Source organism: Microtus oregoni, unplaced genomic scaffold, assembly GCF_018167655.1.
Source record: "Microtus oregoni isolate MIOR12 unplaced genomic scaffold, Mior012 000008F_ref0000371, whole genome shotgun sequence".
Classification (NCBI taxonomy): Eukaryota; Metazoa; Chordata; class Mammalia; order Rodentia; family Cricetidae; genus Microtus; species Microtus oregoni.
The window spans coordinates 3268841-3296672 of NW_024543067.1; the positions used below are offsets into that span (position 1 = coordinate 3268841).

The 27832-nt window shown below is 41.6% G+C and overlaps 1 protein-coding gene across 3 annotated transcripts in view; it reads left to right on the top strand.

The window, feature by feature from the left end:
• The first annotated feature begins 1446 nt into the window (after nucleotides 1–1446).
• Fsd1l (fibronectin type III and SPRY domain containing 1 like) overlaps nucleotides 1447–27832 on the top strand; it is a 71208-nt gene continuing 44822 nt past the window's right edge. For 2 of the 3 annotated variants that reach the window (XM_041657055.1, XM_041657056.1), the window contains exons 1-4: nucleotides 1448–1742; nucleotides 20471–20566; nucleotides 20978–21109; nucleotides 23074–23175. In XM_041657055.1, the coding sequence (XP_041512989.1) occupies nucleotides 1728–1742; nucleotides 20471–20566; nucleotides 20978–21109; nucleotides 23074–23175 (345 nt within the window). In that variant the 5' untranslated portion in view covers nucleotides 1448–1727. Of the gene's footprint in view, nucleotides 1743–20470; nucleotides 20567–20977; nucleotides 21110–23073; nucleotides 23176–27832 lie in introns of all 3 variants that reach the window. The other variant, XM_041657054.1, reaches the window with a different exon arrangement.

Here is a 27832-nt window from a genome sequence, read left to right on the forward strand (position 1 = left end):
AAGGGGTCTTTGGGCTGTCCCCTGCCCTTTCCGATACAGGTACAGTAAAAAGACATTTGGTCTTAAGAAGTCACAATATAGTTGGAAAGACTCTGGTAGAGACATAATTAAAACATCGCAACGTAAGTATGATTCCTCAAAAACGCTCACGCCTCTTCAAGGCCTTGGTTCTTACTGTTCTTCTGACTAGATATGCCTCCTCAGACCATTTCGTAACTCTCACCCAGGTCACTGCTGAGAAATGGCAGGAAACTGAACCCTACTTATTCTGAGCCCGTTAACTCCATGCAATTTATTTGTTGACTTTATTTCTTCCATTTGCCTCATGAAATTTCCTTTGTGAAATGGTTTCCCACGTGTGTGTGCTGTACGTCAGTGTATTCCAATGTGGGGGCACATGAAGAGGGGGACCTGTGAGTCAGTGTGTTTGTGGTCGCTTGGCTTTTATATGGGTACCAGTTTCTGGGTACATAAACTCTGATCCTCGCTCTTGCCACTCAAGAGCTTTATCCACCGATCCATGCCCCCTCCCTGATTCTGTTCTTTTTTAACAGCTTCATGGTTTCTTGTCATTTCCCAGACTGGAGCGTAAGTTCTTTGAGAACCACTGTAGAACTGCTACTTAATACTCGATAATCGTTTCTCCTTTATTCCTTTGGTATGTGGATGCCCGGATGAAATGTTTTTTCTCGAGTCACCTAAATGGATATGAAGCCTGTCTCTCTGGAGAACCTTTTCAAGCCTCCTGTCTTCATCCCAAGCTTTCTAGAATCTTCATTGCCTGCTCTGGCCGTCCTGACAAGATTGTAATTTGTTGTCTCACTGTCATTTATTTAGGCGCTGTGTCTTGGGCTGTTCTGACACAGTATTTAATCTGCACAGTCCTTGGCAAGGCCCACATTCCTTCCTTCTTTCCTTCCTTCCTTTTTTCTTTTCTTTTCTTCCTCCTCCTCCTCCTCCACCACCACCACCACCACCACCACCACCACCACCACCACCACCACCACCACCACCACCACCACATCCTTCTTCTTTTTATTTTATCGATGATACAGGATCACGGAGAAAGTCTTGCTCAGGAGGAGCAAGGGCGGCCAGGCCATAAAGTCCATATAGTTCCATGCTCACGTTCTGTAACTTCCTCCTACTCCTTGTCCTGGATCTCTTTCAGGTTTCCATCATTCCCGCTCAAGAACTTTCCCCACATTTCCGCTGCCTCTCATTCCAGCGTACTTCCTTCTGCAGGATATCTGGGCCTGACCAATCCGGACTGCCCCTCTAAGGGCAGGTGGAGAGATGCTGTAGGTGCGGGATGCATCCTGGGCAGAGCTAGCTCCCGGGCCCTCCGCACAGGCTTGGCTGCTAGGTGCCCAATGGTTCATTGCAAGGACAGCAGCGATGGCACAGGAAAAGGGATGCCAGGAGGGAGGCAGCTGTAGAAGGAAGGCGCAGGCGGACAGGCAGCGCTTTATCCTCCAAGGGTGCGGGTGGCCCAGCGCGCGCATGCGCATGCGTGACGCGCTCGCACCCCGCCCTGCCGCGAGCCGCCCTTTCACCCTGGCAACCGCGGCTCGGCAGCGGCGCGCGCGGGTTGGGCGCGGACGGGCGGGACCTCTGCGGGACGGGACCGGGCAGGCGGCGGACGAAGGTAGCGGGTCTCAAAGGCTCCTCAGGTTCCTCACTCGGTTCCGGTGACAGGATCGGCCCGGAGGGCTTAGTCCCTCGCCATGGACTCGCAGAAAGTAAGCGGGAGGCCAGGGCGCCCGGCCGGGTGGGTGGGCGGGGCGCGCGGGGCTCGGCGGCGGAGGGCGAGGTCGGGCCTGGGACCTGGGACCCACCCGAGCCGACTCAACCTGACCCGGGAGCCCGCGGGTTGCAGGGGCCTTGCCCATGACCCAGGCCGACCTCTGTCCAGCACTTGGCTCCGGGCGGGGTCTGCGGGGAGGCACCCATGAGCCGCACCGGGGTCCCCACCGCTCTCTGCGGACGCTAGGCCCTTTTCTTCCCGCAGCCCGCAGCGTGCTCGCAGGGTGGGTCCCTCCTCGGCAGGCGTGTCCTGGCTCTGCCTCGCGTGGGGGCCTCCTCGCCGGCTCCAGAGCTGGTGTCCTTTTGCTTCTCTTGGGCATGGTCCCTGCTCTATAGGTCCGGGGACCGAATCTCCTTTGTAACGCTGCCCACTGCCTTGCTCGTGGCTTATTTATAAGCAGATCTCAGTGTTTGCCTGATTGAGGAAAAAGACAGTTGTCAGCTGCCCCACCCTCGTCCGCCAGTTGGTGTAGCTGGTCACAGTTACCTAGTGGTCTTGTGGAATGTTTAACACTTTGAGAACAAGTTAAGAAAAGATCTACAGAGTAGCCTTATTGATTAAGTAAAATACTTGAAGAATATAGCCAGTGTATTGAATATGATTGCAATTGAATTTTTAACGTTCAAATCATAATCCCTGTATAGAAAAGTCAACCACCCTACTCTCTTTGTTAGGTTATAGTGTAATTGAAATATACTCCGGTATAGGGAAGGGAAAAAAGTGTTATTAATAATGCAGCAGGGAAAACAAGGGCACATCTAAGAAGCCATTCTTTTTTATTTGAATAGAAAGTGCAGAAAAGGCTTATAGCACAACTGTGCCGTTTTGAACTGGATTCGCCGTCTTGAGGAATTGCTGGCGATGTGGGGCGTGAATAACATGATGCATCAAGCATTTACTATTGCAGTATTTAGCAGACGTGTCCGTGATTCCATTGTGTGTGCCTGCCTTGAAACCCATTTGGATATATATCCAATTATTATCTCCAGAATTATTACTCTGATATCTTTTTAGAGATACTTAAAATATATGACAAGTTTTGTATATTTTGAATATGTATAACTTTAAGACATTCTCCGCCGAAGCTTGTAAGACATCGCAAGGCTTATTAGAGGAAAGGCATGTGGCATTTGAATGGACATTAGCAAAGGTCAACTGGAAGAGCAGGTAACTTGGGAATCCAGAAAGGTGAGGTGCAGGGTACAGTGCATTTGCTAGCTATGTCTACAGAGCAGGCCACCAATAAGTCTGTTTCGTCAATCTGAGGAAATTGTATAATATTAGAAAAACTGGATCAAATATTCCATTACAAAACAGTATTTTAAAGCTTATGAATATTTTGTACTAAAATAGTCCATGCATGGTAAAATACTAAAAGTGTTTTGACTCAGATCGTCTGTCAGGAGACACCGAGGAATCAAGAGCTAAAGGTTGTGCCAGTAAGCGCCTAAGGTTGGAGCCAAGGTGTTCTCATTTTAGACAGCGTATTTGTGCACCCACAGGGTAGTTTCTCCAGAGGTAAAATTAGCTATTTTTTAAAAATAGCGCTAATGTATCTTATTGAAATAACTCTGGAAATCAACTTTCAGTATTGGAAGTATGTTGAATTTGACTGGAGGTATCAAGTAATGTTTCTAACGAAGAGAACTTGTTTTATAGCTCACAGTGGATATCCAGCGTTAATGCTTGTAACTCCTGCTGTCAGCCTGAGCTTCCTAATTCAATGAATTGCTGTAGAATAAGTTACTTGCCTCCAATAGGAATGAACAAGCTGAATGTTCCTGTCTATTACATAAGACAGTGGTGTCCCTATAGCATGAGATTTAGATGCTATTTCCTGGTAAAGAATGTTCAAATTAAAATGGTAGAAGAGAGGGTACCTCAGTCTGTAGAGGAGGGAGTTGCATGCTGTAATTGGCAAGGAAGGCCTTGGGATGTAGGTTGTGAGTTATTAAGAAGAGCCGGTTCTCTGGTCTACAAGCCGTAAGAACTTGGATAATTTGCCATTAGTCTTCATCTCTTCATCTATAAAATAGAAATAACCACTGACTCTCTAAGAGTTATGAGCCTTGTGTCTGTTTCAAGAAAACCTCCTAACAGTATTATCTGTTAGCGTTTGTTAATCTCTAAACTTAGCCTCAAAATAACATTTTCCTTTGCAAATTCAGTCTAGACTTTTTTAATTTTTAAGGTGTATTTTCTACTTGTGTATCTTTTAAAAAATTATTTCAGTAGGTGGTGCCAAGAAACGGTTATTAAATACTGACGGCAAGAGGACGAGAGCTGTGACCCAGGCAGTCTTACACTAGAGACGTAACTGGGCATCTCGTAGGAGCTTGCTGCTGGCTGGTCAGCACATGGGTCGGCTTCACCAGCTGCTTTTCTTGTCTGTGGAAACGACTTAGAGGGCAGTGTTTTGTTAGCAACAGATGCTCTGTTTGAGTAGAGGAAGAAGACGCAGTTGTTGTGGGTATATAAGGCAGACTGTAGGATACAGAAGCAGTATTATCTCCTAGAAATGAACAGAGGGATCTTGTTTATATTGAGTTTCTGGGACACTTTTGTGAGCAGGATGTGCTATGGATAGGTGGCTTTGTTTGATCCTCAGACCTTTTGAATATGTCCTTAAGTGGTTCTGAGATAAAATCTGGGAGGTTTCTTTACCTGATGAAATGTGCACATCCAGAGAAAACACTGAAACAAATGAGAGTTGTACCCCTTGGGTGCTTTTTTGAATTTGGTAGGGCAAATTAAATTTTGGTACAGATCACTGATTCACAGGGTTTCCTGTTTCCAGGAAAGGTGCTTGTTATAGCAGTGAGGATGAGGGGATAAGGACAGAGGAAGGATGCTATCAAGGGAGGCTTTGTCAATTGCTTTTCCAGTTGTTTCTGCTTATTCTTCCAACTTAGGTCGGAACTCAGAGGTCTCCTTTATACTGCAGGGTAAACCTAGACTGGGGAGCTCTGCATTTGGCTTCCTTATCTGTTTCCCTTTATAGCCTGATACCTGCTGTACAGTTGAGAGATCAACTTCATATCTGCACAGCTATCCAAATGACCCATGTTCCATAGTTACTTGTTCTCAATTTAAAAAAGAAAAATAGTCCTCAAGGAATGTGAAGAATGGAAATTGGGTATTGTTCTGCGTCCAGTCCTGTGTCCGACTCCTTTGAGCTCTCGCAGCACAATCCTTTCACAGTTTGGAGAGCCACACAGACTGCAAAGGCAGTCTGGATTCACACCGGGTGGGTTTTCCCATTACCTCCCTTCAGGACGGAATCGTTGGCTTCTAAATACCGAAACAGCTAAGGTAATTAAAATTTAAAAAGTTAGTCCCTAACAGTTCCTGGAGAGATGACTTGGCAGTTAAGACCACTCCCTGCTTTTGCGGAGGACCAAAATTTGATTCCCAGCACCGTTATCTGGTAACTCACAACCTGTGATTTCAGCTCTGTGGGATCCAACTCCCTCTTCTGGACTCTGGTCACTTGCGTGCATGTGCACACCTCCCCCTATATAATTATATACATAATTAAAAAGAAAATAAATCTTTAAGACAGACGATTCCTAGAAACAAGTCCTGTACAGTAGTCAGTTGTTTGTTTGCTTTAGAGACTTGTCAAGTGTAGTGAAGTATTGCTCGCTGATACAGAACAGAAGGCAGAGGAAAGTCTGGCATCTGGTCTGTCTTGCTGCCCCAGATAAGACCACTGTACAGTACGAGCATCTCTTCTCTCTTTATTTCTTTTTCTTTTTGGAGGGTGGGATGAGAATCATAACTCTAAAGTAGAGCTGTGGATAGTGAAGTGCAGTGCAAACGAATTCATATGAATGTTCATGATCTCTTTACTCGCATATAGGTATCTTTTTGTTTTACTTGAACTTGAGCATTTCTACATATTTGATAATGAGGCAGGCTTTTTTTCTTTTTAAGTTTGAACATAATGCTTCTTTGCAATGCTTGACTGAATGTAAACAGGGTTATTCATGCAGCAAGCACATATTGGATGTTTGCCATAGTGATGGATATCCCACACTGACTGTAGTGGGCCATACTTTGAAGCAGGTGGATTTGTCAGCAGCCCTTGCTGTATTTTCACCCCAACTATTTTCCCCAGCCTCAACATTCAGATATAATTACTGATGTTTGTTGACTGATAGCGAATTAATTTTGATATGTAATTATTTATTTTTTAAATATAATAATTATGTTAAAGTGTTAGCATCCTTTGTTAGGCTATAAATACAAATAATACAAGTTTATTGCAGGGAATGTTAGGTATAAATAAATCAAAGTAAAATCACCTGTAATCCTATACTTGAAGATAACCACATTCAACATTTAATTTGCTAGTCACATTTTTATGCAAATAGAAACTTAAAACACTGTATATCATACTATACAAACTGCTTTATAAATTGCCTTTATATCATATTTTGGACATTTTCCAGTTTTTTAGCATTCTACAGCACTTAATAGTGAGTCAGCATAATGCTTCCTTATGAATGTGATTCTTGATTAAATTGATCGCTACCCTTTTGTTGGATATTTATGTTGGTCCCAGAGTTTTAAGGTTATGAATAATACTGAAAGGAACATTCTTGTAATCAAGTTTCTGCCCTACATTCTTAATAAACCACTTGGCATAAATTTGGAGAAATGGAATGGCCAATTACTTAAAATTCTTGAGATATTTTGCCCATTTGCCCTTCAGAAGGTCTGTGTCAGTGTGTGTCAGCTGTGTGTTGGCCGTGCTTGAGTGCCGCCATCTGTCTCCTTGTGCCTCCCGACCTCTGGTTTGCTTGGTAGACTGTGTTTTTATGCCAGTAGGGGTCTTGTTACTCAGATGGACATCGGGAGTAGGTAAGCACTGAGTCTCCTGTCAGGGGCCTGGGACCTTGAATGTCCAAGACTTATGTGTTGGTTGAGCTAAGGGACTCAGAGGCTTATAGCTCCAAACCTTGAGAACTAGAGGTTTATAGCCCCAGCCCTTAGATGCCATCTAGCTGTCTGTGCTCAGGTAAGAGGCTTACTGCCTCAGGGTTCTGGTTGCCAGTGGCCTGACCAATAAAAGCCTGAGTTCTAAGCAGCAGCTAGAGAGAGCAGCAGCATAAACAGCCATCAGTGCCAGCCATTTTTACAGGTCTAGAGCTTTGGATGTTAGAACCCTTTGTGGCTAGGGCTTTAGCTCTTGAACTACCCATGTCAGGCCCCTAAGCCTTTAAGGCTCAGACTCTTATGCATAAGTGAACAGTGCCCACAGTCTTGGCCACCACCTTGCCGTTCTGCTTCTCCTGGACGTGTGTCACTCTTTATCGTCTGCTTCACTATGCCTCTTCTGTCCCTGCAGCTGTCTGAGCTCATCACTGTCTTCTTGGTGTTGCTGTTGTCGTGGCAGCCACTCCACCTCCATTGCTAGGGCCACTCTTATCATTCATGTTACTGTCTCAGCCCATTCTACTTAAGAATCATCAGGAAATGAGAAAAATGTGTAATTGCAACACTTGGGGCAGCACAGGAGGATGCTAAACAGTGAGCTGACCAGCTTGGTTGTATAGCTAAGAAGAGGAGGGCTGTAGTATACAAATGAAGAATAGTAGTATTTATGCCATCATTGCACCAGCTTCCAGTTTCACCAAACACTGCCATCTGTTGAGTTACTGAGGTGGTGTTTGTCTTCCATCTTGAGTGAAAAGAGCTCAAAGGTCACCTTAAGTTTCAGCAAGGCTTGTTATCCTGGCACAAAACTTTCTGAAGCCAGGACAGGTTGTCTGAAGTGGTTGTGGCTTGAGTAAGGCCTCCTGGAGCAGGGGTCCTGGCTTCAGTTGTATTGATGCTGCAGCTCGAGCATTCTCAGAGTAATTGTAAAGTATCCAAAACTGCCAGGCTACCATGAGGGCAGTCTGGCTGGTTGCCAGAGAAGGGATGCCTGGCATAAGGGAAGGCTGTGTACTGCTATTCAAAGACCTGAGCAGCTGTTTAACTCATTGGCAGAAAAAAAAAAAAAAACTTTTTAGGGTATTTACAATAAAGACTTAAAGAAAGCCCAACATAAAACTGCTGTCCTCAACAGCATTTAATAGTGCGTGTACTAACTTAGCCTGTCCCCCGGGGCTCCAGGGAGCATGGTCCATCATCCATCTCTCCTCTAACATCACTGAGTGGAGCAGTGCTCTGCATGGTTAGAACCTCTTGGGTCTTTCCAGCACTTCCATGCCCTGCTCACAGATGGGAGACTCCCTCCTCTTCTGACTCCCACCTTACTCTGTTCAGGATAGAAAGGCATGCTCCGTTCTTCTGGTTCTGTTCCTATTTGGTTCACTCCAGACCATATTTGCTTTCAGTATTACTCACAGCTGCTCACTGATCTTAACTGTTCAGGATTGTCGGATTCCTGGCCATGTTGGTTCTCCTTTGTTACCTTCTTGCATCCTTCCTGGACCCGACACTGTTGTTAGAAATGCTTGCGATTGCTCTGCTCAACTGTTAGACTTCAGCTTATCTGCTGGATGAGACTTTCTAATTTTCAACTCTCTAATTCCCATGAGGACCAAGGTATGATGTGATAGAAAAGGCACCATTCTGACTGCAGTTAGAGTCCTTGATTCCTTTGCTCTGGTTACTGAATCCTTGTCATTATTTCTTCCAGACCCCCATGGGGACAGCAGCCAATGGTAGCTCCTGAGACAATGCCTGGGTTTTAATTGTGACTGTGGGTTGATAGCTGTGTGACCTAAATCAGGTTAACTTCTGAAAATTTACTGCAACCATAAATTGTTGAAAGTACTTATAATGTTTTAAAAAATACTCCTGACATTGCTTACTGGATAATAACTTACTTGACTATAGTAGTAGATTGGCCTCCTACATTGTGGGTGCACTTGTGCTCTTCATAGTGAATCCGGTTTGTAGATCTTCACTGTTGTAAATATGAATGTGGACTTTGTCTCAGAAGTCTCTTGGTCTGAGGAGCTACTGATGGGAAAGCCCATGTGTCAGTATTTATTAATCATGACACACAGATGATGGTTGGTGACATAAGGTAAAATTGGGTCCTGTTGGTCTGAGGTCATTTGTTCTAGAAACAGGAAGTTCATATATCATAATATCAGAGGCTTGTTGCACTGGTCAGGTTTTAGATAAGTAGCCCAAGTTGGCAGTTTTGTTGTTGTTTGTGTTGTTGCTATTGGATGCAGCTAAATTAAGACTCAACATTGGAGTTATCAGATGTTCCTGGACCGCATAAGTTAGAACAATGTCATTTCAAAGTGGTGAGCAACAGCAACTTAGCTTCCAACTTCAAATTGGCATGCTGCTCCAGCCTATGACACTGAAGGAGAGGCTGTGGGAGGTCCTTAGGTTAATGGGGTTTACCCCAACTTTATCCAGCTCTCTGTCTGGCCTCCTGGTTTCCTCTGTCCAGCACTTCTGCCTTGATGAAATGTTGCTTTTAGGCTCAAAGCCCTGGCTCTCACCAGTCATGTGTGAAACAGAAGGAACAGATTTTCTGTAGGCAATACATGTTGTAACCTGCTCTGATTAGTCCAGGGGTTTTTCTTCTAAATTTGAAGCACAATCGTAGTTGTTTTTGATGCTCTCAGATGTGCCGATTTCCTTCTCATGAATCTCTGATCTTTTCCTTATCAGATAGTGCGGTGTAATAGTTGATATTGGCTGCTCTCCTCTGAACTCTGCCTCTGTGGCATGTGAGTCTCTGGACAAGCTATGTGAACTTCTTCATGTCTTGGCTTCTTTGGAAAATGAGGATAATATTAATAATAACCTTATATGATTCTTTCTTGTTTAAAATGTGTGTGAGTCTTTTGGTGCGTGTGTCTGTACTCTGTGTGCATTCCGGCTACAGACACTTGTGAGCAGTTATATCCTCTGAAAGCAGCCAGTGCTCTTAACCACGGAGCCATTTCTCCAGACCCATTTATAAGAACCGTGAAAAGATTAACTGAATTAAGAAGTAAAAAGTTTTAGGTGACCTCGGCTCCTGACAGTATGACAGTGTTACTGTATCTTTGCCCTGTCTATTGAGTGTGCCTTTACTCCACAATTCAGCGTGATTGTAAATATAGGTTGTGCTCCCTTGAAGAAAGTGCTTTAGGCTTTGTAGGTCCAGTCTGGGGATGGTGGCAGTTGTTCATGGCCAGGGTATATAAACCCTTTTTCTTTGTTGACTTGCCAGTTGTGCTATTCTAAATTCAGTCAGTTAATTGATAGACTTGACTCTGATGATGTGGTCTTTTGAACTTCTGGTGACTGTGTTGCATGACAAGCACATAGCTAAGCCTGCATATCTCTGGAGGCAGACTCTGTGCTTTGCCATGACCTAGCATAGTGAACATTTTTCAGAGCCTGTCTTCAGACCTGTATCATTTAGAACTTTTACTTATTACTGCATGAAGTATTACAAAAAATATAGTTACATAAATAAATAAGCTGCAGATGGTTTATATGGCCTTTTTATCTATTAATGTTTATTATGGTAGCCATAAAATTTGGAAGGTAACAGGAGGCTTGAGATATGACATGAACCAAGATCCTGGTAGGCACCCTTTCATGCAGATAGACTCCCACAGTGTAGATAACCAGTTTTCATCGTGAGTGCCTTCCTTCACAGGAAGCCTAGGTACTGTCCTGGACGCCACAGTGATTATCAGATAACCTCTGCTTAAACTGTACATTGTATATGTCCTAGAATCATAGTTATGAATGTGAGAGCTCCAGGTGGGAAGAGAGTCTTCTGAGAGGAACTCAAAACAGTCTACACAGCTGGGAGGAGATGAAGAAAGTTGTAAATTGTGGCATGGGCCAAGGGAAGATCATGAGGGTTTTATATGTTGTGTTCAGGGTTTTTTTTTTTTTCTTTATACAAGAAACAGTGAGATGCCTCTGAAAGATATTGGTGGTATATTGTTATTTTAATTGAAAAATAAAGACTGATTATTGTGAATAGGGACTATATCTGAGGTTGGTTAAAAAGTTTTGTTAGACTGTGGACTTTGCTGTAGATTGAGGCATGATGGACTTGTACTAGGATTGTTAGTTACTAGCTAAAACTATTTAGGAATCAAGTGGTAGAACTCTGCAGCTATGTGTAGGTTACAAATCAGGGGAGGAAATAATGATAATTGAAATTTTTGAATTTGTGGCTTGTAGTGTGTCCTTTATGGAACTAAACTAGAGTGGCCGCAGGGAAGGAAGGTTATGATACGTTCACTTTTGAGACAGCTAAGTGAAATTTCAAGTAGGATGCGTCTTGAAATGGTCCGGGGCTAAGGAAAGGCTTGTGCCAAAGAGCTCTGGTCCTGCTGCTCTGCCCAGTGCCTCTCACTTTCGTGGAGGCGTCGGGCTTTGGGCTTCTGCCTCACCTTTGTCTTTTGTGTTCCTGTGGGAAAACTATGGATGAAATTTGAAGTTCTGGGGAGATCAACTGGGGCAGTTGAATACATGTTGTTGATATCTGCCCTGGCATGTTGCTATTATGATTAGAAACTTAAAAAACAAACAAGGAAGTGAAACCTCTGCTGATTTGGCACCTATTCAGTCTGCTCTCCCTGAGTGTGTGTTCCAGAGTGGTCACATACTAGCTCTGTTTACTACATCTCTTCCCTGGGCCCTGTCACCTAGAGAAAACTGTTGTCTGTCTGACACACACACTGAGGCTAAGTTTCCAAAGTCAGCTCACATTGTTATCTTTCGGGGATTTCTAAGGTACATTTTGAAGATGGTTGTAGTTTACCTTAAATATTCTGCTCTACTGTACTCCAGGTTCTTCTGTGGTTGTGTTGTTTCCATCCTGAGTTTAGCAAGTCCCATTCTTGGAATAGAATGGTTGAAGCCCTGGTGCCTTCATAATTTAGTTCTTAGTACTTCCTGTGGAATGTGCCTCATTTTTTACACTAAGTGAAGCTGTTGACCTGAGTCCTTTGCAGTTGCTCAACTTCTCCATAATGGCGGATTAAAGGGCAGGTTGACTCAGAGGCTGTGGGCCCCTTTTCTCAGCAGTCTGTCCATAGGGAACTTTCAGGATATTAAATACAGAAGCAGCACTATATCTGCATTAGCTACCAATGTCACATTCGTTTCTTTTATTGATCTAGCTGTTTGCTGCAGTTTATAATGTGTTCGGTAACTCTGTTAGATCCCTTTCCTGTTGCTGTGATAAAAATACCCTGACAAAAGCAGCTGAAGACAGGGTTTATTTAAACCCACAATCCCAGGGTTTACAGGCCATCATGTGGGGAGTCAAGGTGGAAGGAACCGGAAGGAGCTGGCATATGACATAATCACAAGTAGAGAGTGGTGAATTAGTGCATCATATATTCTGATGCTCAGCTTGCTCTCTCTGTACCTGACTCTGCCCAGGAAATGGCACCACCCACACTGGGTAAGTCCCCACCTTAATCAAAACAATCAATGTGACCGTCCATAGACATGCCCACAGGCTGGTCTAACCTAAGACCTTCTTCAGATCCCTTTCCAGGTGATCCTAGATTGTGTCAGTTTGACAATTCAAATGAAGCGTCACAGGGCTGGAGAAATGTCTCAGTGGTTAAGAACACTTAATGCTCTTGCAGAGGACTACAATTTGGTCTGTGGCACCCACATGATAGCTTACAGATGTAACTCCAGTTCCAAGGGATTCAACAACCTCTTCTGCCCTCCACAGACATGTGGCTTCTATGGTCAGGCAAAACACTCAAATACATAAAAGTAAATAAATCTTAAACAAACAAACCAAACCTGTCACAGTGGTTTTGACAGTAAGTGTGATCTTACATTCAAGGGCTCCAGTGCCCTTTAGAGTTGGCTTATCTGGTCTCACATCTTGGTGTGCCTCATAGCCAAGGCTGCAAAGCTCTTGTCACCTAGTCTGGCCTTAGGTTGTTAGCGTCACCAGTAAGGTACGGCGACCCCTCTCCTTCCCACTGCACTGGTGTTCAGGTTAAACTGAAATGTGAGCCTGAGAGGTTCTGCCTTCAAAAGATAAGACTGTTTTCCAGAAACACTGTACCAGCCTTTAACGGCCATTCTCCCCAGTGTTTCCTGCCATCTAACACCGCAGTGGAGAACTCCTTTCTCTGAAGGCTGCTGTGGCCCTTTCTGGACCAAGTACAATTTGAAGAGGGTCTTTGATTCTTATTGTGATAATAGCAAGAATTTCAAATGAATTCAGTGGAAATGGAGAAATAAGATTAATTGTAATCTAAAGATTCTGTTTTTGGATTTATTAAATGTTATCATTACAAAATATGATCTCTATTTTGTATGGTGGGGCTTTGAGTTTGGTAACTCACATGACAGCTGTCTCTGTAGTCTTGTTTTTTTTTGTCAGCTTCTATTTTTACTCTGATCTCCTAAAACTCCTCTCTAATGAAAAATATTGGTGAGCAGTGTACATTTTACTATTGGTGAGCAGTGTACATTTTACTATTGGTGAACAGTGTACATTTTACTATTGGTGAACAGTGTACATTTTACTGCAGAGCCCATTTATTTTCCCTCAGTTGTGGTGGCTTCTAAGATTCTTCTGTGATCCAAAGGAATGCTACATCCACACCTTTCTTTTGAAAATTGATAACTTCATAATCTTTTCCATCTTCTAGTGGTAATAATTACACAAATAAAAACTTCAAAATTAATGAAACTCTAGTAAAGGAACTTGGTTTGACCATTTCAACTTATATCCACACAGGGTACTTAGAATTCAAGAATCTGGCATGTCATAAGAACATAAGGAATGTCTACGTGTCTAAGAAGAAAGTTGAGGAAACATTTAGGCTGTTTACTTTAAATTACAAATTAATTGCATCAGTAGTTGAACTCTTTCTACTCCGAGGAAATTGTGGCCTGCCTGTGTGGAATAGATCTGTAAAGTTGTACTGCCTAGATTCTAGACATATGAGGCTAATTGAATTAAGATATGCTGGAAGCTGAAAATGCACATTGGATTTTAAAGATGTAGATACTCTCTTTAAGTTTTCAAAATTATGTTTACATTTTGTTCTGTGTGAGTATTTTGCCTGTGTGTATGTATGTGCACTGCATGCTTGCGTAGTGCCTGCTGAAGTCAGAAGGTGGCATCAGATCCTTTGGGACTAGAGTTACAGATGGTTGTGAACCACTGTGTGGATGCTCAGAATTGAAAAAGCAACAGGTCCACTTAACTGTTGACCCAACTCTCTAGCCCCTAGTAATACTCTCTTGAAATAGGATATATATATATATATATATGATATATATGTATATATATAATACACACACACCATGTTTGGCTATATAATGATTGAATATTTACTCTAATTTGAAAGGATAATATTTTAGATATATTTATTAGGTTAAGTAAAATATCGAAATGAATGTCACCTGTTTCTCTTTGACTTGGCTCACACTGTCTGTGACGTGGCTACTGTTGGCTCACACTGTCTGTGACGTGGCTACTGTTGGCTCACACTGTCTGTGACGTGGCTACTGTTGGCTCACACTGTCTGTGACGTGGCTACTGTTGGCTCACACTGTCTGTGACGTGGCTACTGTTGGCTCACACTGTCTGTGACGTGGCTACTGTTGGCTCACACTGTCTGTGACGTGGCTACTGTTGGTTCACACTGTCTGTGACGTGGCTACTGTTGGCTCACACTGTCTGTGACGTGGCTACTGTTGGCTCACACTGTCTGTGACGTGGCTACTGTTGGCTCACACTGTCTGTGACGTGGCTACTGTTGGCTCATACTGTCTGTGACGTGGCTACTGTTGGCTCACACTGTGTTTCTGTGGACAGTGATGGTTTAAGAGTGAGAACACTGCAGCTGGTAAAAGGTTGCATTCTGACTCCTAACTCCAGTGTTAGACAAGAGCCTATTGATTTCCAGCAGCTAGGGTGACTCTTATCGACAGAGAGGATTTATTATGAAGACACGTTAAAATTAGAGTATTTAGGTATGTTTGACTGTATTGGATAAATACTAGTAGCTCAAAAAAAAAGCAAATCTTTTATTGAAAAATTAAGTTTATGGAGAGCTCATAGCTATTATAGCCGGGGCAATATGCGTCTGTCCCCAGAGTTCTTGTCTCAAAATTCTTCAAAAATTTCTCCGAAAGTTTAGTGAAAGTGGGGAAGCATTTGAGTGTCCTGTTTTAGAGAGATTTGCTCTTTTGTGTGACATTGTGTACATTTTTACTTGGTTTTTTATTGAGCACACATAGATCATAGTTATTGAAACATTGTTTTTGAGCTGCATCCCTTGGGACCTGGCACATCTTTTCCATAGACTAAGCCTCTTGAAGACTCCTCTGTCTGTTCTGGTGCAGTCTCAGCATCTTTAAATGATTGTACAGTTTACCGCATGTGCTTTACAGTAAGCAGAGCTTAAGTTCAATGCGAGTCTCTGTAGCACATCTAATAAAAACCCAGAGACAGATACTGGGGTTCAACCTGAAGGTCAGAAAACCAGAACAGCCAGCCACTGACTCTTACCTCTTCCTCAGTCTGAAATGGCGATCCTTGTCTCATGAATCCTCAGAATGAGAGTGTGTCTGAAGCTCTCTCCTCCCATCTTATATTTCTCTCTAGGGCTGGGATTAAAGGTGTGCAACAGTACTGCCCAGTTTCTATGGTTAACTAGTGTGACTGCTGGATTAAAGGTGCATGTCACCACTGCCTGGTCTGAAAGGCTGATCAGTGTGGCTGTTTTACTCTCTGAACCTCAGGCCAGCTTTATTTATTAAAATACAAATGAAATATCACTACAAGTCTCTACTATGGAATTGTCTGTGCCATTAAAACTTAATGAACCAAATATTAAAGAATGTTTAATTCAGCGTATGGGCGCACCAAAAGACACAGATTACTCAGATTTAAAGATGGTAATCCAAAGTGGTTGAGAGCATGGGCTTTGGAATGCAGCTGAGTCTGACTGTCCCTCCAGCAGTGGAACTTGGGCAGCTAGTTAAGTCTCCATGTTCTTATCTTGTGTAGGATGGATGAACTCAGCTTCTCCTTGCTGCAGTGCTAATCTGCAGTAGTTTAGACGAGCTCATAGTTTGGTGGATTTCAGTCCCTGGCTCTTTGGCCATTTTGCCTTTGGACCTGTGGAAAGGACAGCACCCATGGCATGGATCGTATTATGGGGCTGAGGAGTAAAGGAGAGAGAGGAAGAAATTGGGTTCCCCTTTTAAGAACACACCCTTATGATCTACTAGCCTCCATTAACGGTTCCACCACCCTCCAGTAATGCCACACTAGGGAAAACTTTTAAGACAAGGCTCTCTAAGGATCATCGCAACACGAAGCTTTAGCGCTTGCCCTTATGAGGAGCACAGCGAGGCACCAGCAGTCCCTTAACCAGAAAGAACAAGGTCATATTAGTTAGTGCCTCCTGTAAATAGCCAGAGGATGGCGTAGCACTGTTCTCTCACTATTGCATTGTGTTGCTTGAAATACCTAAGAACCTGATTCTGGAGGATACATGGAAGTCTTGGATCTCCTTTTACATCTCTTTAGAAACACTATGGCCCCTCTAACTGTGCCTGCCCTTCCTCAGAGTCCTGTCTGCATCCTGCCATTCTTATTCGTATACGTAGTTCCAGGAAGAGCATGGACAGGTTAAACAGCTAACTTTTGGTGCCCATCGACTTTTTCATTATATTGTTTAAAATACCACAAGGATGAGGATGGGAAGAAATGGTATCAGTAAATGAAGAAAAAGAGAGCCCCAAGGTTGAGCCAAGGATGATAACGCCTCTGCATTGCCAGATAATATGAGAATTAAATGATATCGTTGTTACTGGTTTTAATTTTCATTATTGCTGCATGGCTTGTCCTCTTAGTTCATTTCCTGGGCATTTTATGTATAGTCTTTTTTATCAGTGTCCAACTATATGTTGAAGAGAACCATGGTCCTATGAAATCTTACCAGCTTTACCAGTAGTTAAGCTTGTAGGTACTTACAGAAAAGCATCCCATACTTCTGGGATATGTTATACAGAAAAATGCTTGCATAGAGTTTTCATCCATTCTCACTAGTGACATTATTAAACAAATATAGCTGCACTATGCACTATGACAATACAGGTCACACATACCTCTGTACATTAAAATTAACTAAATGGGAAGATAATCAGCGAAGCACATTATATACATGTCTGAAAATGACATATTGAAGCCTATTATTTTATACAACCAATGTATTCCAATAAAAAAAAATGAACAGTAGTTTCTTATTTGTGGGCCCACATTTTTGGACAGTGAGTATTAGTTCTAGGTAATAAGAGCTTCATGTCCACATATACAGAACACATTTGTCTAAGAAAATTTTATAAATAGAACTGAACTAGAATATGAGGAAATTAAAGAGCCACATATCTTATTTGACTTGGAATCACTATCAGAGAGGATGTTTGCGACTAGACTAGTTTAATTGCTCTGCTTCTGCAGAACATCAAGTAACAGTGTTCTAGTTGCAGATTTGCAGTGTACTCTTCATATTCCTAAAATTTACCTTTTTATTTTTTGTTAGTAGATATGTTGGATTTTTTTATTGTTAATGTCCTGATACTGTATTAGAAGCTCCTGTTTACTTAAGCATTGTGGCTTTGTGTGGTCTAAAATAACAGTGTGGATATGAAATATTGCCAGGCGTTGTGGCACATGCCTTTAATTGTAGTACTCAGGTATCAGGAAGAGGCAGGCAGATTTCTTAAGAGTTTGAGGTCATCCTTGTAGCGGCGTAAACGAATGCAGACAGAGTGTAAAAATATATATATAGCTTTAATGTAGAAATAGACTTACAGAACCACCGTTCCCGCGGAGACCAGGAAAGCAGAAGCGAGAGCTCGGAGCTTGCTCGCCAAATTTATAGGCAGACATTAGCCCGAGGCGAACACGCCCCTTAAGGGGCGGGACTTATCCCTACATCTCCCCTTTTTGTCTAAATAAGACAGAACTAAACCAAATACAACTACATACAATAACAACAAATAATAAATACAACAAACAATATTGAGAACAAAAGCTTTGCTAAACATTCTATCTCAAGAAGTCCAAATAATGTAAAGAGTAACTACAATTATATAATCTTCAACTCAGTCAAAGATCTGAGAAGGGAATAAACACTACTCAACAAACGAGATATATCCAAAATGTGCAACAATTGACAGAGACAACTGACTACCTGGGCAATCATCCAAAGTCTCGTTTGCAACGTTGAGTCAACCAATTTTGGCTAAGGCCTAACATAACTGACATACCATTATTAAAGGCAAGGAACTTTTCAAAACTATCTTACCCTGTCTTGGCAGGATATGACGGTCCTGTTTTATCCATTGATGCACGCTCTGTATCTCTGTCAGTGGTTGAGGTATGGGCATTTCTTTGCCCAAAGGCCAGTTCTGCCAAATAGAAAGGCTCCAGGTGGAGTGTTTTTGGTGCTCAACATTCTCTCAGGAATAGAGCGGTGTTGCCAGGAGCAATTGTGTCTCACTATCACGAAACTCTGAGTTAGATTAAAGGCCATTTTCTACAGCTCTTTGAAGAGGTTGAAGATTATCTATCTATACTGAGTATAATCTCTATATATCTAAAGAACCTGATTAGTCTAATTATAAATGACAAACTTAGATGACAATTAGTCTATATAATTCTCAATATCTATCTAACTTAAAGACTAAGACAATAAACAACTGTGAAACAAATGAGGACAATGACCTCCAAATATAAACAATGTACAAATATACATTGCAGTAGGTAAATATATATCAATGCACAAATATTATATAAGTATCTTAATCAGAGGTAGAAATGTACACTGCAATATGGTAAATATATACAATATATATATATATCAATACAATATATGTCAATACATAAAAATGTTTTAAACAGAGGTAGAAACATGCATGCGTACAATAGTCAATCTATACCAATATATTTGTCTATTATCCCATCATCCCTCTTTTTTTTTTTCAAAATGATCCCTGAGCTTATAAAATTCCTCCCCCAACCCTCAATCATATACTAATTATAATCAACCCCTAAATGATGTCCCTAAACCCAAGGGCAAACTTTACTGGGTGAGGGGACGTCGTTCTCTAGAATTACTTCCAGCTGTCATAGGGGCGACGTTCTTTCTGGGGGATCCTGTGAAAGTAAAATGATGGTTAAATTTCAAGATAATGTCTTTTAAAATTGCAAATAGTCTCTGAGTATTTTCATGCAGGTCTGGCCAAAATGTTGTATAAGATGTGCACCATTTCAGCTAACCAAGTTGGAACTGTCTTGTGCAGCTGGTACCCAAAGCAGGCCTTGTAGTAGCGCTATCAGTATCATGACGTCATATCAACCAGGTGGAGTTGTTGTTATGGGGCCCCATCTTCTTCCTGGAAACTTCAAATGTCACTTCAGGAAAAACTCATTGTTCATTATGAAAAACTTAAACATTAATCATATATATATATATATATATATATATATATTCAATGAAAGACATGATAGATATATTCAATGAAAAGTATGATAGATATGAAGAAAAGCAAAGATGTTTTCTAAACTCATATTTCTTTCTGTCCCATATCATGGCTCTTGACATGAGACAGAAACTCCAGAAACTCTGGGTTTTTCTCTTACTAACAGGCTTGGAATTGGAGAGGGACTGAGCCAGAGTCCAACTTCAAAACCAGCTTTATAAATTTAGAAATATGGTTTAATATTACTTACACAACCCATTCAGTTTTCTTGATATTTCCTATTGGGCAGGTATTTTTCCATCTGTCAGTATCCAAACATCCAGGGTCCCTTGAATTTCTCAAAGATGAGTGTTTTCCTGTGGAGATAAGAACAGAACCCTGCCCCCATTCTATATGTTTTTCTTACCACCTGTATGAATATCATCGTTGTGGATGAGTTGTCATTTCTCCTTTCCAAGAGGTTTCTCCTCTTCAGATCGAAACTTTATTAATTTTGATGGTATCCACAATTTTTCTTCTCCTGTGGAAACAAGAGCAAAACCCCTTCCCCAACGTAGCACATCTCCTGGCTTCCACTGAGAGGTCAGCACATCTTTGAAATAAATCGGTTGATTTAGTTCAGCAGACTTTTCCATTATCCAATGTCTTTCTGCTGCTGTCGTTCCTTTCTCATTAGCGTTAAGAGTAGAAATAGACTTACAGAACCACCGTTCCCGCGGAGACCAGGAAAGCAGAAGCGAGAGCTCGGAGCTTGCTCGCCAAATTTATAGGCAGAAATTAGCCCGAGGCGAACACGCCCCTTTAGGGGCGGGACTTATCCCTACACATCCTGGTCTTCATAATGATTTCCAGGCCAACCAGGGCTATATTATGAGACCTTATCTCAAAAAAAAAAAAAAAAGGAAAGAAAAAGAAAAAAAAGAAAAGAAAAGAAAGAAAAAGGAAAAGGCATGCCATCACATTGCTAAACCTCAGTCAGAAGTGTGTGGGGTGGTCACATAGTGCACTAGGGGATTTAAAGCAGGACAGTACCTAGCCCACCTCGCCTAATCAGGCTTGGGGGTCTGAACAGCTCTGTGTCGCTCCCACTTACCATGTGATGCACCCTTATGTAGATGTCCTCAGGGGATGGTTCTTAGGAGATTCAAGTTCTTCTAGAAGATAATGTTTTGTTTTCAATCCTAGGAAGCTCTACAAAGAATCATCTCAACTCTGGCAAGTAAGAACGATGAGATTCAGAACTTTATTTATACACTAAATCACACACTGAAAGGAGTTCAGGTATGAATATTTCTATCAAAATTTGTATAGATGGGTGATTGCTAGCTAGTAAAATCTGAAGTGTAAACAGCCTGCATTGACTTAGGAGTATAACACAAAGCAGCAGGGAATTGGGTCTTCAAAGGACGGAAGAGTAAAATCACTTCCTGTGACATCCCTGCATTCTGTGCCGGGAAAGCAGGTGCCGGGGGGCAAGGACAGCTGCCATCGTGATTGCAAGCGGGTGTGGGGGGAGTCACTGCAACATGAGAAACTGTATTACAAAGTTACAGCATTAGGAAGGTTGAGAACCACTGCTGTAGAGTAAGGAAGTTTATGGTAGGAATTTATTCTGCCCTTTGCTTATGCCTTTTAGGTTTTAAATCTTGTATAGCTTTTTAGTAAAATCTTTGTTTTGTCTTTTTAAAACAGGAAAATTCTTCTAATGTGCTTTCAGAATTAGATGAAGAGTTTGATAGTTTGTACTCTATATTAGATGATGTGAAGGAAAGTATGATCAGCAGCATCAAGCAGGAGCAAGCACGTAAATCACAGGAGTTACAGGTGAGGATGTGCAGCTACTTAGACGTGGTGTTCTCCTTAGTGCTGGGGTTCTTTAGGCAAAAATAAGAGTCTGAACCTAACCATATCTTTGTCTTGCCTGAGTGGATTTTAGGTTGGTGTGGATCATAAATATCTTTAATATTTTTTAAAACTGTGGTTAAAATTAACAGAATTTACTGGCAGTCGTTTTAAGGTATAGCTTTTTGATTCATACTGTGGTTTAACCGAACTCAGGATCTTTTCTGCATTACTACAAAGCTGACATTCTTACCCCTGGAATAACAGTCCCTCACTTCTGCTCCGTCAGCTCCTGGCATTTGTGCCTCTTGTTCCATTATTTTGATTACTTAGAGGTCTCATGAAAATGGAACTGTACACCATTTGTCCTTTTGAGACCGTGCAGCTTTAGCATAATGTTCCCAAGGTGTGTCCATTTCCTTATGGCTGAAGAACATTTCTTTATATACTGTTCTGTGACCCTGAGCTGTTTATACCTTTGGCTTGTAGGCAGGACTGCAGTGAGTGTGGACAGGCAGACATCTTGAAGGCACTCTTTTTTTCATTCTTTGGTCTGTACCCAGAAGTCAGTGTGCTGATGATGTGGCAGCTGCCCTGCCCTCTAGTTTTGTGAGGTGCCATGCACTCTGTTCTCGCTGCCTGCGCTATTGATATTCCCACCAGCTGTGCAGTGGTGCCACTCGCTCCATTTTTATTAAAAGCTGTTTCCTGTTTGTTTTGTTTTGTTGGCATACATCATAAAAGGGTACGAATCAATTTTTATTTGTTTACTTGCATGCTGTTTTGAGATAGAGTCTAACTGTGTAACCCTGGCTGTCCTGGGACTCACTTGTAGACCAGACTGGCCTCAAACTCACAAAGATCCATCTACCTTCGCCTACTGGTATTAAAGGCAAACATACACTGCTATACCTGGCTATGAAACAGTATTTTTCTTATGGTTTTGATTTCCATTTCCCTAGTGGTTAGAGAGAGAGAACAGTTTTTGTATGCTTGTTAATGTCTATATATTTTTCTCAAAGAAATTTTTATTCATTTTTCCTGTTTACTAAGTAATTTATTGTTGTAAAGTTACAAGATTTCTTTATGAGTTCTTTCAGTATTTTTATTTTAATTTTATTTTCGGCATGACTTTCCTGGGGTTTTGAATCCAGCCAGGGCTGTGTATGTGCCTGCTCTGCTTAGCTGCATACAAGCCCTGGAGCTCTGGATATTAACCCATGGTGGGTTTGATTTGGAAATATTTTCTCATATTCTGTATTTTTGCCTTTTCACTCTAAGTTCTTTTCATTGTTCTATAATTACAAATTACAATTTAAAAGAGTTTTTAATACTTGAGTCATGCATAAGTGGACTTGAACTGTGCTAATTTAAATAGTTAAACATTACCAATCAATTGAATCTTCACTACAAAGGTTGCTTTCTAAAGGTAGATTATTCTGGTATTCTAGTTTATATTATAGACAGTTTTCCAACTACTCTAAGAAACATTCAGTTCATTTCAATCCCAGGTATTTATAATTGCTTTATTTATCCTTTTTTGTAAATTATGTACTCAATATTTTTATCTGCTTGTAATTAAGCTTTTAAAAATATTTGTCTCTGAGAGAAGGGTGGTGTGTGAGTGTTGGTCAAATGACAACTTTTTCAAGTCAGTTTTTACCTTCCACTGTGGGACGAACTTGTATCATCAGACTTGTACTGCAAATGCTTCTATTCACCGAGTCATCTTGCCAGTTCTTGTTAGGCTGTTTGGATACATTATAGGAAAAGAGGTAGATTTGTCATGTATATAACTGATGGTTAAATCTTTCTTTAGTCACTCTATGACATACGTATATTTATTCAATTACTACCATTAGAATCTCTTTAAGTTTATTATAGCATGTATTTGAGTTGGCAGTAGGAAAGTTCATCTTCATGATTTGGGCCTTGTGATCCCCCAGAGTCAGCTCAGTCAATGTAACAATGCCCTGGAAAACTCCGAAGAACTGCTGGAATTTGCAACCAGGTCACTGGATATAAAGGAGCCTGAAGAATTCTCAAAGGTAAATAAAACAAAACAAAAATAACAGACAAAAATCCCTCTCCTAGTATACCGAAGGAGTGTCTAAAGAAATGTTTTGTCATATCTGATACTGAAAAGGTCGTGGGGTTTTTCCTAAATAAAACACAAGATGTTCACTTATTTCAAAGCATGTAATTTTTTAGAGTATGTATCTTTGGGATCAGGAATTGATTATTTTAGTTACCTTTTTCAACGTTAAATTTAAATGTTTTCTTTTTTCAGTCATATCCCTATTGGCATTTTTTTTAAAGGTCCTTCAGTACTTGAGCCGAGTCCTGTTTTTCCCCAGGCCTCCTTCAGTTGCTTAGTTACTGAAGATGATGTGGGTGAACTCTGCAGTGTGGGCAGTGGCTGAGCGGCAGCTGTGGTGAAGCTGGGAAAGCAGCTCTTTGACTCACACTATGTTCAAATCTCTCATTAAAGTCTTTAAGTTGGGCTAACATAATAGGAAACGGTAACAATAAAATAGCCTTGGCCACAACCCACAAATACTGCTTTTTATCTTCTTCATGTTCAAGTTCTATTATTTAAATTTCTGTGTTCCTGGTCCTAGCATGAGATCTGGATTTGAAGGACCTCCATTTATCAGCATTATATGTCTGAAAGTGGCACAAATATGATAGAATTTTAGAATGTACTTCACCTTGTTTTGAAATAAATTAGGAGTATAGTTCATAGTTAATACATGCAAAAGGTTCCATTGAGATCCAGATTATTAGGTAAATAGCTAGGACTACACCAACTCTGGTTTCTCCTGTCACTGGTACTTGGCTTGCAGAATAGTGCTTGAATTCTTTTTCAAAAAATTAACATTCCTATTTTCACCCTGAATTCAAACCTTGAACTCTTCCAAAGAAAAGAAGTGAGCCAAACAGTTTCCAAGTCTGTATAGAATTATCCACCTCCTTCCAGCCACCTGTCAGATTAAGAGGGGAGAATGCTTTCCTCCCCGTGAGCACCTACAGTGGAGTAACAGCAGCCAGGTACTGAAAAGGGGAGCACTGTCTTCTGCATTTGATCACAGACGAAAAGAGAAAATGGGGCTTATTTCTTTTCTCTCACTCAGGATAGCTCACCCCTGGAATAGCGCTCAGGGTATGTCTGTCTCTTGAGCCTTGAGAAGAGCAGACAGACAGCTGGGTCAGTACTCTGCAGGCAGACAGTGGGAGGGTCCTCAATTTAGGCTGGTCAGCAATGCTGAGGACAAAGGAGGACCTTTAACAAAGCATGCTTTATCTTTGAAGACAGCTACAAATAAATTAAATGTTTACTAAACACATCATAAAGTAGAACTGTACTGTTTATAATTTGTGAGTGTCGGTGTCTTAGAGAAGTGTGCTCTGCTGTACAGGTCATAAAGGTGTGAGTAGGACTGTACTGACTTAGTTTCAGGCCACTTACTTTTAAGTGAGTGTGTGTGCACTTGTTTGTTTGTAGTGTATCGGTGTTTTGCTTGCATGTATATATGTGTGCTATGTATATGTATTATACCCTCAGAGGCTAGAAGAGGGCATCAGATCTCTGGACTGGAGTTACAGGGGGCTGTAAAATACCCTGTAGGTGCTGGGGTCCAAACCTACGTCCTCTGCAAAAGCAGCAAGTGCAAGTGCTTTTTACCACTGAGCCATCTCTTCCAGCCCTGATCATATGTTTTGAAAAATAGTACATTTATGAAGTTAAATATATTTACATACATACATACATACATACACACACACACGTATATATATATCACAAGTTAAATACACACATGTATCCATTTCCTTTAATGTAGAAAGTCAGTGGTGTGCAACTAGTTCTTTTCTGGAGGACTTTTTAAAAAAGAAACAAAGGAAAGACAAGGTTTCCCTATGTAGACCTGACTGGCCTGGGATTTGATATGTAGACTGGGATGGCCTAATAAAGCTCACAGAGAGTCATGGCAAGGCTAGTATTTTTGTCTATGGAAAAAGAACATTTTGCAATATCTCTTTTTTTCTATTTTCCTTTGTATAAAAAGAAAAAAATGATATTAGGAGGAAATACACATTTCTTGTCTTTGACAGAGATAGTAGGTCCCTGAGATTCAAACATTAGGAGCTTTTTCACATCATAGAGTTTGATTCTGTAGCCTATGATGTCACACGCCACAAATGAATGTTTCTAATTACACCGCAAAAGGTATGGCTTACCTTTTGGATTTACATAAGAAAAACAAGCTCCCAGATCATGAACATTTGAAGAAGAAAAAATAAAGATTGATCTGAAGGCTGAGCAACCATGGTGGAAAGTACAAATGAGACGACTTCCCAGATCTGTGGAAAGAGGAGCAGTGAGGAAGAGTATGGACAGCCTCTGCAGTGAGCTGTGCCTGTGCTGGACAGAGGGGACCGTGGGAGCCTCTGCAGTGAGCCGTGCCTGCGCTGGACAGAGGGGACCGTGGGAGCCTCTGCAGTGAGCCGTTCCTGCGCTGGACAGAGGGGACCGTGGGAGCCTCTGCAGTGAGCCGTTCCTGCGCTGGACAGAGGGGACCGTGGGAGCCTCTGCAGTGAGCCGTGCCTGCGCTGGACAGAGGGGACCGTGGGAGCCTCTGCAGTGAGCCGTGCCTGCGCTGGACAGAGGGGACTGTGGGAGCCTCTGCAGTGAGCCGTGCCTGCGCTGGACAGAGGGGACCGTGGGAGCAAAGGTGCTTTCATCAGGGGGAGAGAAATGAAGAGGGAAGGTGAGACAAGGACGTCCATGTGCCCACAGTCTGTGCCCAGGGGCAAGCCGAAAGATTAAAAGTTATTTGAACTGGCAAGAGAAAAAGGAGCGAGCTGAAGAGGCTGGGCGTGTGTGAAGGTCACGTCAGTGCTGGAGCAGAGAACCACCCTTTGCTTTCTTTCCAATGTTTCCTGGGAAAAGTGTCACTTCTCCTCACTACAGACAACTCTGGTGTCGCTAGCAAAGGCACTGCTGTTAAAGTGGATTTAATGTGGGTCTTGTGCCATAGGAAGCAAGATTATTTGGGGAAGTAATATCCCTGGTTACTTACAGTTCTGAAAATGAAGCATGTATAAATGTCATCTTAGAGATAACCACAGACCAGACAGGAAGTCATCCACCATTACTGTGATGTTTCTGAATACCCACACTGCTGACATTGATCCCAGACAGCAAAAGAACTGTTCTGTAAATTCTCAGGGAGACAGCCTAGTCGTGCTGTTGTTTACTTGTTTACTTGTTTTGAGACAGAGTTTATGTGTATTCCAAGCCTACCTTGAGCTTTCTCTCTATCATCCATCTATCTATCTATCTATCTATCTATCTATCTATATCTGAAGATGACCTTGAACTCCTGATCTTCCTGGCTCCACCCTGAATGCTGGGATTGCGCGTGTTTACACCACCCTGCTCATTAAGTAGCTGGAGATCAGACTTAGGGCAACATGCATGCTATGCATGCACTTTACCAACTGAACAACGTTGACGGCCCCCAGGTTTTTAAAATGTAGAAACAAGTATTCAAAGTTTTTGAAAAACTCACAGAACCTATTAGTTACTGTATCTTTTCATTGTAGACAAAGAACAAGGTTAAGCAAATATTCATTTTTGTTTTTTTATACTTAGTTGGTAATTATGAATGGGAAACAATGTTCTTCTAACCAAGTTCAAAACCATCAGGAAATAAAACAGGAAAAGCAAGAAAGAGACCAAGTGCTGCTGTAGTACTGGAGAGTATTGTCATGTCAGTAGGCTAACTTCCTACGTCCAGAATTAACTTCCCTATCCAGATCTGCTCAGCAGAGGCTTCCACAGATCACTGCAGGTGGGAAGGGCTGTCTCTAACACTGACAGAACAGGAAGAACACAACGCATACTCTGTGTGGACAAAAAGTAAACAATACAAGTGAGCACCTTTAGACTCTTCATCTGGTGTCAGTGTGGAGTGAAGGGTAATGACAGTGGCATTTCCTCCGTGTGTAAAGAAGTGTCACGTGCAGAGGAGGGGCCCTGTTCTTTCCTGTAACACCTTATGAAATTCATTTTTAATTCCATCTGCCATGACAGTACTTTTCAAAACCAATGTAATAGTTGACTAATGCTCTTCTTATGAAAGGAGCTGTGTCAGATGAGGCTCATAACCTAAGGAGATTGGAGAGCCACAGTATTGGATTGACTGATCTATGTAGACCTTGTTTTAAAAACATTAAGAACTCAAATTCCTTAGTAGAGAAACAAAACAGACAAGGGCACAGAGTTGATTACTGATAATGCTGGAGCTGGAGCTTGTTGTGATCTATATCAAACCTCAGGCTTCGATGGTACTCAGACTAGGTATAAAAATGTCCTGTAGCAAGGAGAAACAATGTTAGGTGTGAAAGAAAGAAGAAACAGGAGCAGCACTTTATGTGGCTAATTTCCACTGGATTGCACTCAGTTACTAAGTATACCAGTCTGTATGCTAGCAAAACTGCCATCTTTGTCAGCTGTAATTGTTAACTATGCTTGTTAGCATGGAAGAAAATCTTTTGTTGGATACATTGTATTTTATTCATATATAAGTAGTCAAGGACTTCTTATGATTTCATTATTGTTCTCTGATTGTGAGAACCAGGTAATGACTGTGAACCCTTCCTAAACTTGTATTTCTCTTTTCCAAAAACAAAAGCAGAAGA